The 16,854-nt window shown below is 35.7% G+C and overlaps 1 protein-coding gene across 1 annotated transcript; it reads right to left on the minus strand.

Moving 5' to 3' along the window:
* Positions 1–470: 470 nt before the first annotated feature.
* LOC129898678 (uncharacterized) lies at positions 471–16,550 on the minus strand. Its single transcript, XM_055973305.1, has 8 exons — positions 16,278–16,550; positions 16,007–16,102; positions 15,689–15,772; positions 13,656–13,816; positions 7,029–7,146; positions 4,186–4,321; positions 1,906–2,084; positions 471–991 (listed from the first exon to the last, which is right to left on the minus strand). The coding sequence occupies exons 1-8, from the start codon at positions 16,455–16,457 to the stop codon at positions 752–754; spliced, it is 1,194 nt and encodes a 397-aa protein (XP_055829280.1). The 5' UTR covers positions 16,458–16,550; the 3' UTR covers positions 471–751.
* Between the last annotated feature and the right edge of the window lie 304 nt (positions 16,551–16,854).

Below are 16,854 nucleotides of genomic sequence, written 5' to 3' on the forward strand. Positions count from 1 at the left end.
AACTCAAACATAAAAGTTGCTACTTTGGCAGTTGGGTATTGTAATAGTAACTAAACATTTCCACTCAACCGAATATTGAAAGAAGAAATTACAAGTCAAGAAATCCACTTTATCATTTAGATGAAAAAAGATGTAATGATTCTTAAGAACTCAACAGGCCCTTCTTCAAATCAAACAAAGAAAGAAGGGTATCTTGTTGAGTTGTTACACTTTTTATGTTGACAACTCAATCCATTCGATTATCACACGGATAAACTCAATTCAGAATATGAACCATAAAAGAAAATACCTATTAAATCGATTAGAAGAATATCAGTTCCAATACCTAAACAAGAACAAAAGCTAATCACTTTATATGGAAACTACGATTTATGTTGTTTTGTGTTGGTAAGAAAGGAGACACGGTTGGTATCTCAGGACAGAAATGGCTTAACATGTTATGCCTTTCCCATCACTGTGAAGTCCTAATATGATCTAAATAATAACAGATTGGCCAAATGATTATCTGAATTACATTGCTTCTCAATGCAGGCTGTTAGTGCTGTTGCTGGAGAGAAATATGTGACAAAGATGAAAAGCTCTTCCCCCACCCCCCAGTATACAACAGATAGGCATAAACAAAAGGCATATTGTGGTAAATTCGGACGTTTTCTTAACATTCCAGCCCTCTCAAGAAAATTCAAATCTGGTTCTGTAATAGTGAGAAAGATATTCAGTAAGTTTCAATAAGAAAGTAAGTGCAATTGGCAGGCTATGTTGAAGCAGGATCTCTGTATCTCTTGAAAATGTCTTCAATATCATCCATTACTTGAGGTGGCAAAGGTCTCTCAGTTGTCAAAAAAGCATCAATATCTTCTTTTAATTGATCCACCGAAGTAGCGCCTATGATTGAACTTGTCATAAATGGACGGTCTCGGGCAAATCCTAGGGCTAACTCAACTAGGGTTAGACCATGCTTCTTGGCCACTTCTTCATACTTTTTTGTTGCTTCCTGGAAATTAAACACCCAAGATATTATTAAAACTTGCAGCATGGGATAAACTTCTCACATTGTACGTCTAAAGTCATGGATGACTACTAAAGTAGACATGCATTTTCACATTGTAACGTCAAAGACTAGCAATAATTCTCAGCTTATTCTTCCACCTTCTTTGTCCTGAGAGGTGGAGCCATGATTTGAGGTTTGTGGATTCTGAATTTTAAGACAAGAAGACAACCTCAAGCTAATACAATATATAATAACCGTCAGACTAATGAACGAGTACCAATACTATCATGCAGAGCAATGACCCACTTAAACACTATATAAGTATAAATATTATCATTAAAATTGCACTCAAATGTGCTTTTTACTTTTTCTAATTGTCAAATTTTCATGCAAATAAGTAGTTCTAACCTTAATCAGGTTTCGTGTGCAGATTTGTATTTTGTAGTTCTCGTTTTCAAGTAGCGAGCTGAATTTAATTCATGAAAAATGAACCTAAAGCTTATCTTTTGGGCACTGTCTAGGACATATAGCAATAACAAAGTAATACACACAACACAATGGACAAAAAGGCGCAGGACTAATTTATCAAACTAGGTACAACTGCAGCCAAAAAAATGCAGGGGGGCCAAAACAAATTCTTAGGATTTTTCTTTTCAAACTTATTGAAAAATTCAAAGGTATTTAAATTGTCAACTTCTATTTTTTAATGCTTTTCTTTTGGTTATTTGGTTAGGGGTGGGGGAAGGAGACAGATTGTGGCATGGCGTCCCCCAAGTTACGCCTTCCAGTTGAACCTAAAACTGTGTATTTCAACCTTAGCAAACTTACACTTGAAAGTTTAAATTTTTTCCCAACCTATAAAGCTACTCGAACATTCAATCAACTTTTCTTTCTAGTAAAAATTGAAAAACACGTACCTTGGCAAGGGATTTATTGTATCTTTCCATGTAGCCTGGGAATAGGTTAAGTCTCCCTTTTTTAGCAGCTTCAGAATTATTGTCCAAATACTTCCCCGATAAGGTTCCACCAGCCAATGGAGAATAAGAAAGTAAGCCAATGTTACAGTTGTTTGGGTGGCATGTTTCGACAAGATCAACTACAATGACCAACCAAAAACGCGTTATGCTAAATGGAAAACTAAAATGTTGATGCTTAATGTAAATACAATTATTTTCTTTCTATCAGAAACTACAGCAACGACTCATTCCTTAGGAACATGTATTGCTGCATTTGATTGTTTACTAGTTTTTTTTTTTCTTCTTATAATATAAGCATAGGTAAATTTTACTAGGTAATTTTACAGCTGTTTTTACCAGTAGTAGGCTATTTATCACTTAAACCATAAGGTCTCTTAAACAACATAATCCAAGTACAAGAAAGGTCCAAAACTTTTAACATGCCACAACAACAACAATATACCCAGTGAAATCCCACAAGTGGAGTCTAGGAATGGTAGAATGTACGCAGACCTTACCACTATTCAGTGGAGGTAGAGAGGTTGTTTTCGAAAGACCCTCAGCTCAAATGCAGCAAGTCCAGATACAAAGAAGAAAATATAGCACATCACAAGGCAGTGCAAAGTCTACTAGAAGGGAGCAACAATAACAACAAAATAGTGCAATAATCGAAACACAATAAACAACATATTAGGATAGATTATTGAAAACAATAAAATACGTGCAAAAGTGATTTTTAACATGCCAATGTGAAACAAAAAAGAGTTCTTGTCAAAAGATAACATATGTGATTTTGGAGTTTATAGTGTCAAATGTGATCATCCACAAGAAAAGCTCATACAAATTAAGATGGTCAGATTGCGCCTATGATTAGCTACCATGGCAAGCAAAGTTTCCTGCTTAAAGATTAGAAGCGCTGCTGTTAGTCAGATTGCGTGTATGATGATCATTGACACCAATGTTGATCCAATTATATAACTTGGGTATTTACATACGTGCAAAGGTGGCTCAAGACAGATTAGAGAACAGATAACATGTGATTGGAAAGGAGATCAGAATCAGTTCACCAATATTCAAAAGAACCTTTAGAAAGTGGTTTTCTATTCTTTTTATGAGGTACAGGCAGATTATTACATGTGAGTCGTGCAGTGGTAGCACGGATGATATCCGCATTTTTGTGATAGGAAGATGATCACTCATAAAAGAGTAGTGTTAGGGACAGCTGTAAAGGGAATTGGGGAAACTGGATTCTAATAGTCTAAGAGCTAAGCCAATAGTATTCAATAATGTAACTAACTAGATTAAAAAACTAAAATATCGATTTGTAAGCGAGCTGTTAAAGACCTTAACACTTAATCAGAAACTAATTGGCAAAGGGTAGAGTGTCTAGGCTTAGGCACCTTGCACTCTTTACTTAATCATCATAGGAGTTCTTCATTATCATTTTTTGCACTCCTCCAATCATACAACTTAAGATTGAAAGCAAAGCCTCTAGACAAATGAATTGACCCCATGAAGCATCTATTTGAATACCTCAAATGGATGCGTAGCACAGATGTTTATTGTCACACAACAGGTTGTGTTACAGTCCCACAATAGTTGAGGGTTTTGCGTTAATAGTCTTTTAGCATGATTTTGGACAATCCTCAGATCACGAGCTAGATGTTGCAGTTAATTTAGAAGCAGGGTCCTTTTACCGATCCCTGATCTTGGTAAACCAAATATTGGGCAACAATGTTCATATTATACGTACTCCAAATATTTAGTTCTAAGCACGTAGGGGAGGGTACACTGAAGCTCACATCGGTTGAGGGTATGGATTATAGTCTCTTTATGTGATTTTGGATAATCCTTACCTCATAAACTAGATTATGAGATCTATTTAGGCCCTGGGTCCATTCTTCTTAACAGGTTGAATGATAACGAAACCTCAAATTTTGGTACCAGGTTGAAGAAATTGATGTTCCGACTCCAATTAATTGACTATATATGGTTGGAGTACCGAGTACCTCGGCATCTCATTAAGCATCTTGGAGTTCTTCTCATCTAATGGATGTCGGACCTCCTTTTACTCTTAAACAAAGCAAAGCTTATTACTCAACTTATAAGAGCACCAAAGTATGAACAGAAAGATTGATGAAAGTGCTGCAACAATCAAAATATACGTTTAAGCTACATTTCTAATTGAGAAGAGTTTCACAGCTAATCTACTTTAGTAGGACATTAGAAAGGACAACTTACCCTCAAAGTGGCACCTAACCAGCAGACTGTAATTATTCTGAATGCTGACAATCTTCGGCAATCCTTCAACTTTTGCAGCATGGACAAACTCCGTTACTCCATACGAAGTTTCATTGGAAACACCAATGTAGCGCACCTGAATAAATTAGTAATGCTTATTGTTACTTTCAGATAACTAGATTCCAAAGTTAACTGTCCATAAAGTAAATCAATTTTGAGATTTACAAAGCAAAATGAAATCTCAAATTATTTTGCAAAATGTGCACACAAAACCACGCATAAAAGATCAGGTGTGATTATTCACTACAAGCATGAAAAATGTGTAAACGAAACCATGCGTAAAAATAAGGTTTGCTTATTCGCTATAAGCATTGCAAAATGTGTAACTAAACCATGCATAAGAGACCTGATTAGCTTATTCACTAACATTTTCCATTTACCAGTGCAGTTTCCTTGCAAGCATATAGGAGTGTTCATGATACAATACGGTACGGTTTTGAAAACTTCAGTTAGTAATTTCGATTTTTAAAAATGCTCTACCATTACCATACCAATTTTTTGGCATGGTTCCGTAATCGGTTTGTGGGGTATAGTAAATCGGTAACCATAGTTTGTTCACTTCGACTTACATACAAGGGAGAATTATGACTTTTACAATGGTGGAAAGTGGGAACTCTGTCATGTTCGAACAACAACAGCATACCCAGTATAATCCCACAAGTGGGGTTTGGAGAGGGTAGTGTGTACACAGACCTTACCTCAAGAGGTTGTTTTCGATAGACCTTCGCCCAAAATAGATGACAACAGCAACAAGCATGAAGAATAATAAGAAAATACAAATCAAGGCTAAAGAATCAACCAATAGAAATAGAAATCTAAGAATACGAAAATACAAGACTAATACTAATACTTCGGGAATGGGACAACAAAGCACCTGACTACCTACTAACCTTCTATCTTAATCCTTGACCTCCACACCCTCCTATCAAGGGTCATATCCAAGGTGAGCTGAAGCTGCATCATGTCCTGCCTAATCACCTCAGCTCAATACTTCTTAGGCCTATCTTTACCCCTCTTCAACTCCTCTATGACCAACCTTCTAGCACCTCATTACCAAGGCATCTATACATCTCCTCTTCACATGCCTGAAACATGTTAACCTCACTTATCGTATCTTATCCTCCATGGGGGCCACTCCCACCTTGGCCCGAATAACTTCATTCCTAATCTTATCCCTCCTGGTATTTCTACACATCTATCTCAACATCCTTATCTCTGCCTCATATAACATAGTTAGTTTAACCACAACTCTATAGAACTTATGTTTAAGTATTGGCGGTACATTCTTATCACACTGAACACTGGAAGCATTCATTTCATCCATCCCGCCCCAATACGATGTCTGACATCATTCTCAATCTCTCCATTACCTTGATAACTGACCCTAGGTACTTGAAACTTGCTCTCTCGGAGATGACGTGAGTGTCAAGCGTCACGCCCAAGTCTGCTTCATGGACACATCACTAAATTTACACTCCAAGTACTTAGTTTTGGTTTTGCTCAACTTGAAACCTTTTGACTCCAGGGTCTGTCTCCAAACTCCCAGCCTCGCGTTAATGCCGCTTCACGTCTCGTCAATAAGTACTATATCATCCGCAAATAATATGCACCATGGCACCCCCTCTTGAATGTGTCGCTTCAGAACATCCATCGCCAAAGCAAATAAAAATGAGCTAAGAGCAGATACTTGGTGCAACCTCATCATGACTGGAAAGTGTTCTGAGTCACCTCCCACAGTCTTGACCCAGGTCTTAGCACCATCATACATATCCTTAATCACCCTAGTGTATACTATAGGCACACCTTTAGCCTCCAAGCATCTTCATATAATTTCCCTAGGGACTTTGTCGTTTTCCATGCTCGAAATGAATGGAAATTGTCAAATGTTGGCTGGAAACAAACAAATGTTGAGTAATTTGTATTGTTATTATATGTATTAATTATTTAGTTCATCTTTAGTAGTAAACGGAAGAAGCTTTTAGTCCGAAAAATTTTATCATTTTTATTAGTTTAAATTTAGATTTAATTAAATCATAATTTATATAATAATATATATGAATTGTATATGTAATTAAGTATTTTGGTATGGCATTCGCTATTTCAATATTTTTTCTTTAAAAACCAAATACCACATTTTAAAATTGCATACCAAATGCCATAATACCAAAACCAAAGCTTCAAAAATTTCGGTTTCGTACGGTAATTCAGTATTTACCAAAGTATGCACACCCCTACAAGCATATACCTTAGTTTCTCACTTGATAATATATTTTATATTATCGTCTCGCAGGTATATTTAACAACTAAATGTGAAAACGCACTACAATTTCTTTTTTTGAGAAGGTAACATTGCACTGCAATTTTTTTTGGTTATAGAGGAACCACAAATAACACAATAACTAAGCTTTAATGCTTTCAATGCAAACGATTTGAAGCCATCTGTTTACACATACAAATTGTACTTCACATGTACAAGTAAACGAGTTGCAATTCTGCTTGTTAACAAACCTAATAATTTTTGTGACCTTTTTCAATTTAGAACTCCCTTTATTTAGGTGTCATTTGAGATCTTCTATCATTAGTCAATCAGCTGCTATAGATGCATTATAAATCTTCCTTTACAGTTAAAACCACAAATCCAGGAAAAAAAATGAAAGATATCCTCAAACATTAATTAGTAAAATTATACTATAAAGAATCTTACTTAATTCATTTCACTGACAGATCTGCAGTAATATTAATGCAATTGTTACTGCCTACAAAAAAAGTAAAACATATGTTACCTTTCCTTCATCGATGAGTTCCTGAAAGGCTCTAAGCTGCTCAACGAAAGGCACACTTGGCCTCCATTTTGAAGTTTCATAAAAGAACTCACCGAACAATGGAACATATCTGTCTGGCCTGAGAAGTTTTACATCGGATTGCAGAAATGAGATAACCATCTCTTTACATATTTCGCATGGGTGTGTGTGTATGTATCTCTGTATTGACATACATGATATACACAACGAGAAAACGAGAGAGAGAGAGAGAGAGAGAGAGAGAGAGAGAGAGATGAAACAAATTCAGACACAACGTTCAATTTTACAATTATGTCAGACACAAGCAAGATAAAAACAACCCAAAAATTTGTCTCAGTGTCTTGAAACATGCAGGGGTTAGCTGGTAAGATATCTCAACCAAGAATGATTTATCAGTTTGTCAAGAAAGACATTTAAGAATTGATTAACTTAAACAAGTTATTTATGCCGGTGGCTTCAATACACAGTATTGATAAGTTATTAATCAGCACCAGAATGAATTCAAACATGCTTTCTACAACAGTTGACTACTTAGTTTTGCTAGGAACCTACACTTGTCTTCTAGGTTAATCAGACATTTTAATCAATAATTTAAGATATATCATAGATAAAAATGACGAAACAAAATTTTGTCAACTGCCTTGAAACATGCAGGTTAGCTGGTAAAACCTCTCAACCGAGGACCTTTTTATTGGTTAAACACGAAATACAACCAGAAAATATTGATTTTAAACTAGTCAGTTATGTCCATCACTTGAGCACACATCACAAAGTAGTCAACAATAGCACTGCAATGAGCTGAGGTAGCTTTGTGTCTGATAGTTAAGTGTATCATAAAAAGTTGATGTGATAAATCTCACATCGGGTAAATATAGTTATGTACATTGTAAAGTTGCCTATAAAATGGTTGAGGGGTAAGCCATTAGTTTTCACGCGTTCTCCCAATCTCTTTTCATTGTGACGCTTATTTCTAATGTGGTAACGGACTTTCAGCAAGAAATTAATCCTACTACCTCACTGTGTATTCACAGGTGACGTTTCGGAGAAAAAACATTCTCTATGCACAATTTCAACAATCATAGAATCTGCTAAATGTGAGGTTGGTATGTGTGTATTGTGCATAAATCAACACCAGGACAAGGCTGAAATCCTCGTGCAAGCACAACCCTGGAAGCCACTTTTTAATCTGAAGCCTGATGCACCATCAGAAGCCAGAATTTGCCAAAAAATCTTGTCTCATGCGTTAAGCATGAGGCCTTTCTTGGCAAACTTAGGACTAGATCTTGGTACTTTGGAAGTCAACTGGACCTTTCAAAGTGATCCATCCAATCCAGTAGTCTAAGAAGACCCGAAGCTTAGGTTTCGGTGATTTAATCAACTTTCTGGGGAGGTTCTTTATTTTCAACAATTTTTCGGGGATGTCTTGCTTGCTCGAGGCTTGATTGGGCTTGTGACCATTCGCAGTCCAGTTACAGATTTTATAAGTGATCAGAAACCTGATCCTTCAACTTATCAAGCAACTTTTAGATTTTCTTTTCCTCCAGCAACTCAGTCCCTTTTTCAAACATCTTGGGTCTCACATAAAACCTGCAATCATCTCCAGGCTGTTCCAGCATGTTTGTGGTTCTTTTCTGGTGGAATGTTTAGGAAAATGCAGTATTTGGAGGACTGGTTTCAATATATAAGAAGCTCAACTACAGTTCCTAATTTATTCTTTACTATTCTATCAGATTATGCAGCCCTTCCCCTAATATTCGATAGTCCTTCAATTATCTTATATAGATTTACTACCTCGATCTTTAGAGATACCAACATGTTCTATAAACAATTCTCCTTAGAGAGTCCAAGGAGGTTGACATCTTAGTTTGTCTGAACTTCAGAAAATAGTGTCTGAATGTTCTAACTTGTTTACCTTTGAATATCAGTCGTGTCAATTTTGTATGGATTCCCTTTTTTCTTCAGATGCCATCTTGATAATGGGATAAAGCCCCCTTCTATTTAGTCCATTCAGATTTTAAGAATCCTGATAGAGTTAGTTCTACTTTGAGTTTCTATTAAATTATCAAAGATGAACTCATTCAATGTGTAGTTGATCTTAACCTGAATTGTTTTCCATATATTTGGACGTTTTGTATTAATACAAAATCAACATGGTATCTTTTGTGTCAAATACCAGATGCTCTTCCTCTGCTACAGACTTGTCTCTGCAACATAGTCCTCCAGTGGCTGTTCGAGAAGTATTCGCTATCCTCAAAATTATCTCAATATTTTTACGTACCATCAAATTGCTAAGCTTTTGTGTCATCCTTGTCTTTTGTTTCATCTCAAGAATACAAGTGAAACGCTCTCTTATTCAGGATGACAAGAAGTTGTGATTGAGTTGTACAATGTACACTCTGTACATTCTTAGTGGCACTTGGAACTTGCTCTCCTACCTCCAAGTAAATCTACTATTAGCTGTTGGGTTTATACAGTCAACGTTGGTCCAGATGATTACATACAAGACGCAATGAGGATGAAGTATATATGGGGAAACAACTAGTGGTCTTGCATGCATGGTGCTTATATAGTTTGAAACAATCTACTCGAGTATAGTTTGAAATGTTCGATGTCTATAATGAAGTTCGAAATGACTTATAATGAAAAAGATACTTGGTAGTTTATACTAAAGACATAGTTATCTCAGAAAGTGATCAATAGGGGATTAGCAAAGTAAACTCCATCTCGTTAAGCACTTTCAGACCAAGGATCTAGGTAGATTGCAATATTATTCTAGGATAAAGAGGTCATCTAGTTTAAATCAGGCATTGTTATCTCTATGTGGAAGAACACTTTCCACACTTTTAAGGAGACAGGTATGGCAGATTTTAGACTTGTTGACAGTCCTATGAATCCAAAGTTAAAGCTTGTACTAGATTGAGAGCCTATAAGTGATCCCCGGAGACATAGGAGGTTGCTTGGTAAGTTGAATTATCTTTTTTCTTTTGATAAAGGTGACTATGTAAAATCATCTTTAGCACAAAGGTTGGTGTTAATAGCCAGGTAAGTTGAATATCTCATAGTAACTTGACATGATATTGCCTTTCCGTTGAGTGTTGAAAGACAATTTCCGGCTATCCACTATATACTCATTGCGATGTATTGGTCTAAAACCTTTGTTAGATAAAATTGGCTAACAAGGAAAATTACATAAGGAATGAGGAAATGAACAGATTGTTGAGTATGCAGTTACTAGTAACTAGGTCACCTTCTAATAAATGCTCTACTAATCAGATATTACGTTCTGTTCTAGTTAGAGGTAAATTAGCGTCTTCAAAGAAAAAGAAACTAAACGTTGTAAGATCAAAAAAAGAAGAAGAAGCAAAATACCGGTCCATGACAGTGATAATGTAATGACCCGTCAGATCATTTTGAGAACGAGTCCTCCTGCTTTCATAGAAGACCCTTTTTGTAAATCTAAGTTGAAAAATTTTGAACCTTTCGGTAACTTCGGTTAATTAATTGACGGGTAATTTTAAATAATTAATTTAATTGGTGGGTTAAAATGTTAAATTATTTAATACTCTAAAATACTTTATTTATTAAACTATCAGGGTTATCACTTCTAAAACCTAATTAAATTAGAAAAAAAAATCAAGAACCGTCGCTGCGGAAGAAGACCGAAGAGCCTCGTGAGGAAACTGCTTCAGGTACCAAATAGATACATCTTTCCATGGAATTCTAGTAATTAATGGTGATATATTAATGGGTTGTGATGACTAGTCAATCATCTATTAAATAATGAGAGGTGACCATTGAAATGACATACTTATAGGGAATTGTGCATTTGGTCTCTTTCTTTATTATTTCTCTTATTCTGTCCGTAAATTTCCTTACCTATTTCCAATTGGATATTGTGTTTCATCCTCTTAAAAACCATTGTCATTATTGACAGAGAAGTGGGGAAGGTTTTGGTTGTAATTACTATTGTTGGGTTGACGATATGGCAATGTTAAAAGGAGTAATTATTATGGTGCCAATAGTTGGAAGGCATGTCACGTATAATTGGGTATTAGATTAAAAAGGGTAGGAGGTATTTCAGATCATGGGTTCTATCACTTGGTTCGTAATCAGTGGCTTCACTTTAAATTATTATTATTTCGTTATTAGATTAGAAATTGAGTTTTGATATATTGAAATAAGTGATTAAATAATAGGTGTATTATATTATATGAATATAATTAGATTTACATTTTTGGAAGAAATTGAGGCTTAGCCCTAAACTTGAGACATAGGAAATTGACTATAGAATTTGGGTCTAAGCTAGACATATAATAATATGTGTTGTTAGTTTCGAAATCTTATTGTGGTTATTTATTTTATTAGATTATACTTATTTGGAGGCCCGACGAAAAGGGAAGGCTCAAGTTTCGGAGTAATTGCTTGATTATTTGAGGCAAGTGAATTTCTAAACCTCAATTTAAGCTTATAGATGCTTGTATTTCCATGTTATGTGTACTGGAGAGTAATGAGAATTGAACTGGGTTATTGACTGTATGATTGGCCTTAAAGATGGAGATGAGTGGTATAAAATGGTGATTTAATGACCTGTATTGGTGGAATTGATATGATGTGATTATGAGTTTGTTTTGGACATGCGAAATTACTATGTTGATGTGAGATAGGAAAAAAAAATTATTATTGTTGTCATGTTATTATCGTGAATTATATGAACATGAATCGATTGTACTGGTTCTGACATATTGTGTTGAGACTGAAAATAATATGAAACAAAAGGGGTCGGGCCACACGCTCTGTGGCAGATATTATGAAATAAAGGGGTCGGGCCACACGCTCCGTGACAAGATATATATATGTTGAGGGGACGGGCCACACGTTCCGTGGTAGGTTACATGGACAGAAATGTCACCCATGGGTTCCGGACTGTGATTCAGCGGATGTGTACCGATAGGACATACATGCATCATTTCATTGCACTGCATTGCACCTTTATGATATTTGTGAATTTGTGTGGCCAACCAGTCAAGTGGCTGAACGCCCCTCTCCTCGTTCCGCCCTTCCTATTGGGATAGCAGCCTTTTACCCCCATATTGCTTTGTGTGTGCTGAACTTGATTTGGTATGATTCATTGACGAGACTATTGATGAGTATTTGTGGACTGTATTACTGTTGTTATTGTACAAGTGTAGAGTTGGGCTGATTTTATGCAGGTTGTAGTTAAGGAGGTTCGGTTGGGAGGACAGGAGTACTTGTATCTATTAAGCTTTGCTTAGTTTTAGCTATCCACTTGCTGAGTACCGTGTTGTTTGATACCCGTCCCTTGCTTATACACTTGTGTAGGTTGTGAGCCCGGAACTGCTTGATCTTCTACTATTCTCTACTACATCCGAGGCTATCATTCCGAGTGTTGAGGTAGCTGTTACATCCATCTAGCGGACATCTCTTACTCTTTTAATACGTTTTAGTCCTATTCTAGAGACAGACATTGTGACTATATTTTCTTTCATATTTCGGTAATGTATTAGTGGCTTGTACACATGACAACCAATCTTGGGGGAGTTTAAGTTTGTTTTACTTATTTAGGTTAAATTAAATTTGGATTTATTTACTTTTCTTCCGCATCTATTTTCCATTGGGTATTAGGCTGACTTGTCTCGGTGGGTTGAGATGAGTGCCATCACACCCGTATTTGGGTTGTGACAGATAACTTGCAAACTCAGTCGGATTGAATAAATACTAAAAGAATTGAAATTCAGAAAGAAGTTTAGAAAAATTAATCAGATGGAACTTGTACCTGATTATCAAGATGCACTTTATATTGGAACAAATCCAATGTTCAGGCCACCTGAAACTTTCACTTAGCCAAGGAAGTAGTTTCTCCATCGTCTTATTATTCGAACTAGATCATCTCACCCTCTTATTTTCACTTAGTCCTAGATTCTCTAGGGCAACTAGCTCATCTCGTCCTCTTATATTCAATTAGCCCTAGATTTTCTATGTCAATGTGGCCCTAAATTCTATAACAATCCACTCAAATGCTCCTCAAGTGAACTTCCATTATAAATACTTCATTTTCTCCTAGGATTCTTCCGCATGTGTAAAACAATAGCAGTTTATTCAGCCTGCTCTCATATTCTCTGATTACTGCCCTAGAGCTCTAAGTCTTGCTCTATTGTGCTGCTTTGCAGCTACACCTTTCAATCACCTCTTTTACTCCAGCATATGCTGCAGTTTCAGTAACGGCTCACATCAACAGCTTCATGACAGAGAATCTCTCTAGCATCCTAGCTGTCACCCCCAAATGGGAAAACTAAAATGAAAAAAGAAAAAAAATTGAAAAACAAAAATAAATAAATGTTAATTCGTTGCTATGATCCCTAAGCTCAAAGCATAAGTAATATCTAATCATCTAGAATCCAGGAAGAATGAGAAATCTCATATGGTCACTAAAAGTTCAAGTAAGTGTTTTCACTACCCAGATAATTGGAAGAGCCTCACTTAATGAAAATAGTGTCATCTAGAAACCGGGGAAGTTGAATAATATGATGTATACTGCTTATCAAATTGCACTTCTAGAATCCTTCAATGATAGCATCGACAAATACTCACCAATGTATTTGGAGTAAATCAATGTAATCAGTATTGAGACGTTTCAAACTTTTTTCTACACTTTCTCGAATATTAGCAGCATCTACTCGCAAAACCTTAGCATTTTCACGTAAGTAACTTGATCTTTCTGAATAACCACAAACTTTTGTAGCCAAAATTACCTGAAGGACAAAACAACACGACATTAGTAGATATCAGTGCACACCTACAGGAGTAAAACAGTAATCTTGAGTTAAACAGACACCAAACATTATGACTATAATGGCTTTAAAAAAAGCAGGAAAGGAGAGGTTTGCCTGCTTAAAGAATGGTTTTGGTAGTTAATTTACAACGAATTGTAACATTTAGCATCATGGCCATGCTATAATCTTACTTATTATTGACCAAGAGAGTTGGAAAAAATGTGAACTAACTGCGCAAGTGCTCCTTCATGCCATTTGTGGACTACTGGGAAGACATTTGAAAGGTGAGATTCAGCATGAACACTACAAAGTATTTGTAGTCTCAAGTTCTTAATAGTCTAAGCTGTTCTAAGATGAACTTACTCATGCTTGGGATAAGTCTCTATTAACTAATAAAGCTGGTCTCTGATTTGTTCTTCTTTCCTGCTTGCATAATAATTTGTCTAATAACATAATTCTTGTTCTTCCTCAAAAAAAGAACAAAAAAATTATATTTGGAGAATGAATACATGTGAATAAATCAGCAGCAATCAACAAAAACAGAACTACACATACTTTATGTTTTCAATAGTTATATTAAATCTTACCCTTCTTTTTTTTTTTTAAAAAAAGAAGTTGTGTGCCTATGCCTACAGAAAAATGACTGCACCAGCAAAAGCTCAACTCAGTCCATATAAACATGATCAAGGGTTTCTCCAAAAGCATCTAATTAAAGCAATCCTGTTCCGATGGTCTTTTAAAATTGTCTAACCCTGCATGTTCTCTAAGTTGGGAGTTGGAGATGATGACTCAGTGGATCATCACTCACCTATGTTGCTCGGACTTTTCAAAATCCTTGCCACACTCGTGTCGACACGACATGTGTGTGGGATCCACACTGGATTTGGTCTACTTACCTTGGGTTCTTTGACTACATCTATGATCAAGCAGTATAGATTGATTGGGTATTTGGTTTGAGATATGTTTTGCTAGTACATGAGATATCTAATGAATAAAATATTAGGTGTTTGTAAAGAATAAAATATTGTATAAGTTTTAGTTCAAAATAGCTTTAATCAATCGAGATATATACTTTATATGATGTAATACAAATTTATTGGCAGCATCCCAACACCCGTATTCACACTTGGATCCATACCCTTAATCCTAAAATTTATGTGATGAAGAATCCGACCTTTAGACTCGCACCTGTATCGGATACCCACACTCGAGTCTGAGCAACTTAGACACTTACCACTCAGCAGAAAGCCATCAAATCCTATAGAACAATGGAGAACATGAAATACAATAAGATGCATATAATGTTGGACATTGCCAAATCAAGGAAGTACATCAACAGTTCTTTAAGATGGTAAGAGTACTCTAGGAATGTTAAACAGAATTATAGAACAAAATGGACATATCACTTTGAAGAAGGTTATCTAGAAATTAATGAAAGAAGACGTGCAGGACTGATACTATGACAAATCAGGCACGCAAGACATTACCTGGCTTTAGTTATTTTAGCCTTCTCTTATCTCACTGTTTTACAACCTCAAATAATAACAAGAAGTAACCATCTACACAGTTTATCCAACTATTCTTTATTAAGTATATCATTTTCTAGAGGAATTCATTTAAAAAGATCAACGGTAGTTACAGTTCAGTGCAATAGATTTGAAACAGTAGAAGGACAAGAATACAAGGAAAGATATGAAAGAGCTGATTTGATGGCAATCTTATAATGCCTTTGTAGTTAGCAAGTAGTGGGAATAGTTCCTATTAGGTTCCACACAAAAATAAATCAAGAAATTGATAATATATGCACAACCTTTCATATAAATGATTTCCTTTCCACAAAGGTGGACTTACCTTATCACGGGGTTGGGACTTCATCCAGCTACTGATATAGAGATCAGTCGTTCCTTGAGTCTCCTTTCTCATTGGGATAGGATACTTGGAATACAGTAGCAAAGAAGAAATAAATATAACAATCAGATGTACAAAAATGCTTCTAGTATGAACATAGTAAAATGAAGAAGCAATTTTTTAGGCAATTAAATTATACTTGTAATTACATCTCAACAATTCAATTAACTAAGCTTCTAGTATCAAGATAGTAAAATCAAGAACAGTAATAGCAAAATAAATGAAGGCAATTTCTTCCTAAGTAAGTATTGAGGAGCTTACAGCCTCAGCGGTATCAATAATATTAATTCCTTGATCAAATGCATAACTAAGTATTTCATGAGCCTCCTTTTCTGTATTCTGTTCTCCAAATGTCATCTGCAATATAGAATCATTTATCAAGGAGTTCACATTAATATCATCTGACAATGACCTTTCTTTTCGAAGAAAATGGGGTTCGGTAAAAAGGAATTTAAAACTTGTAATTAACTGAAAGAGAGCCAAGATTTCTGCATTTTATAGAACCAGTACCCGGGTTTCTAGAAGTACTTACAGTGCCAATAGTAATTTCGCTGATATGAAGATCAGAGTCTCCGAGTTTTCTGTACTGCATTGCGTTCTTCTGAGCAAGTTTTGCAGTAACAACTCTGCTCTTCCGACATGACGACGGGAATTTTGGCGTGAAATTGCGGCAAGACGGAATGCGGGGAGTGAAAGTGCTGCAGGAAGCCATGGGTGAAAGTTGTTACTCCTGGTTAGCTTTATCACAACAAAATGGAGAGGACAACCACTCATTTCCAAGGACATTCTCCTAAATTACCCAAAATAGGTATATAAAATTTAGAAAAAATTTCACACAATAGACAAATTGTGAAATGTTATGATATAAAGATTGTGATGGCCATTCACACTTTTCCCCTAATCCCATTAATTTTTCTTTTTCCCTAACCCAATTAATCACCTTTTACCCTACCCAATTATTCATTCTTTAATTTATAAATTTGGCTATAAATAGTCATGCCAAAGAATGAAAATATGAACATAGACATTGATATCTTCTCAATTATTTCTCTCTCTTTTGTCTCCTTTTTCTTATGTTACTAAATTATTTTATTTCACAACACGTTATC

This window comes from Solanum dulcamara, chromosome 8, assembly GCF_947179165.1.
Source record: "Solanum dulcamara chromosome 8, daSolDulc1.2, whole genome shotgun sequence".
Lineage (NCBI taxonomy): Eukaryota > Viridiplantae > Streptophyta > Magnoliopsida > Solanales > Solanaceae > Solanum > Solanum dulcamara.

Coding starts and splice junctions, on each gene's coding strand:
- LOC129898678 (XM_055973305.1), bottom strand. CDS start 16,457: ATGGCTTCCTGCAGCACTTTCACTCCCCGCATTCCGTCTTGCCGCAAT. Junction 16,103..16,277: donor GCGAAATTACTATTGGCACT/GTAAGTACTTCT, acceptor TCTATATTGCAG/ATGACATTTGGAGAACAGAA. Junction 4,322..7,028: donor AACTCATCGATGAAGGAAAG/GTAACATATGTT, acceptor TAATTTATTCAG/GTGCGCTACATTGGTGTTTC.